General features: G+C 69.9%; 1 protein-coding gene across 1 annotated transcript in view; it reads right to left on the bottom strand.

Moving 5' to 3' along the window:
* The window catches only part of MRC2 (mannose receptor, C type 2), a 22,656-nt gene that overhangs the window by 19,474 nt on the left and 1,978 nt on the right, over positions 1-1,204 (bottom strand). Inside the window, 4 exon segments of the mRNA XM_012732977.1 lie at positions 44-187; positions 532-645; positions 761-925; positions 1,108-1,200. Of these exon segments, the coding sequence (XP_012588431.1) occupies positions 44-187; positions 532-645; positions 761-925; positions 1,108-1,200 (516 nt within the window).

The raw sequence follows: 1,204 nt of genomic DNA, 5'->3' as shown, positions 1-1,204 counted from the left end.
CCCAGCCCGCGCCGCGCCTCGCCTAGCCGGCGGGACCCCTCACCGGGAGACGGGGGCTCGGCCGTGGCGTTGGGCTTCTTCTTGCACACGTAGGGCAGAGCGATGCTGCAGTCGCGGTTCTGCCAGCCGCCCGAGGACTCCGTGCGGATGACTCCGCAGTTCTCCTCGCTGGGGTTGTCCGGCTGGTCTGCGGGAGGGCAGGGCGCCAGCACCCCAGGAGAGAGACTCACACCCCGGCCGCGCACCCCTGAATGCCGGCACCTCCTCGCTCACTGGGCCCACGCGGCGCAGAACCCTCTGCCCGCACCAGTGCCCACTCCAGCAGGTCTCCCTGGCCAGGCACTGCCCAGCCACTGCCCAACACTGTGGCTGCAGGGGGTGAAGTCTCGCCCACTGTCCAGGTCCCTGGGCCCCTGAAGGGGCCCAGTCACGTGCATCCCCGCACCGGGAGTGGAGCAAGGAGGGGGTAGGCAGGAGGCTAAGTGCTTTCGGGGTACCCGGCCTTCCCTGCCCCCAGCCCCTGCGCCTCACCGCTCTCCCAGTTGAGGTACTTGAGGGGCGAGTTGTCTGACCACTGCCAGCCTCCACTGGTGTCCAGGTCATTGAGGCCGATCCACAGTGTGGAGCTGTAGCCTGTGAGGAGCCCTGCCAGCAGGATGGTGACGTGAGTGGGGGCGCCCTGCTACTCCGTGCAGAAAGGTCAGGGTGCTCCGAGGGTGGGGGCAGGTCCAGGCCGCCCCGGGGCCACGCCCGCCCTCACCGTTGATGTAGGTCTGCTCGTGGATCTCCGTGATGCTCAGCAGATCGGCGCCCTGCTGCTCGCAGCTCGCCCAGGCCTCCCTCCAGGACAGCGTGGACTGGAAGTTGAACTGGTAGCAGCTGTCCGTTAGCTGGTCCTTGTCCCAGAAGGTCTCACAGTCGTTACCTGCCGCCAGGACAGGGGTGTGGGCCCTCCCCAGCGCAGTCCTCAGGCCCACACCGCGGCTGTCCCCAGGGTCCCAGAGCCGCGCGGCTGCGCCACGCTGCAGGACGGGTCTCCCCAAGCCCAAGAGCTCTGCCAGCCCCAGCGCCCCGCGCGCCGCCCGGCCAGCCCGGCGCTGCGCTCACTCTTGACCGGGCAGAAGCCCCAGCGCTCGTCCTTGCCGTAGTCCTGGGTGGTGGCACACCACAGGTGCCCGTCCTCGCGGCCCGCGCTGGTGCAGCC

The sequence above is a fragment of the Condylura cristata genome, unplaced genomic scaffold (genome assembly GCF_000260355.1).
Source record: "Condylura cristata isolate star-nosed mole 26May11 unplaced genomic scaffold, ConCri1.0 scaffold00038, whole genome shotgun sequence".
Taxonomy (NCBI): domain Eukaryota; kingdom Metazoa; phylum Chordata; class Mammalia; order Eulipotyphla; family Talpidae; genus Condylura; species Condylura cristata.
The sequence above is the reverse complement of the archived record's forward strand: the minus strand, read 5'-3'. Positions and strand labels throughout refer to the sequence as shown.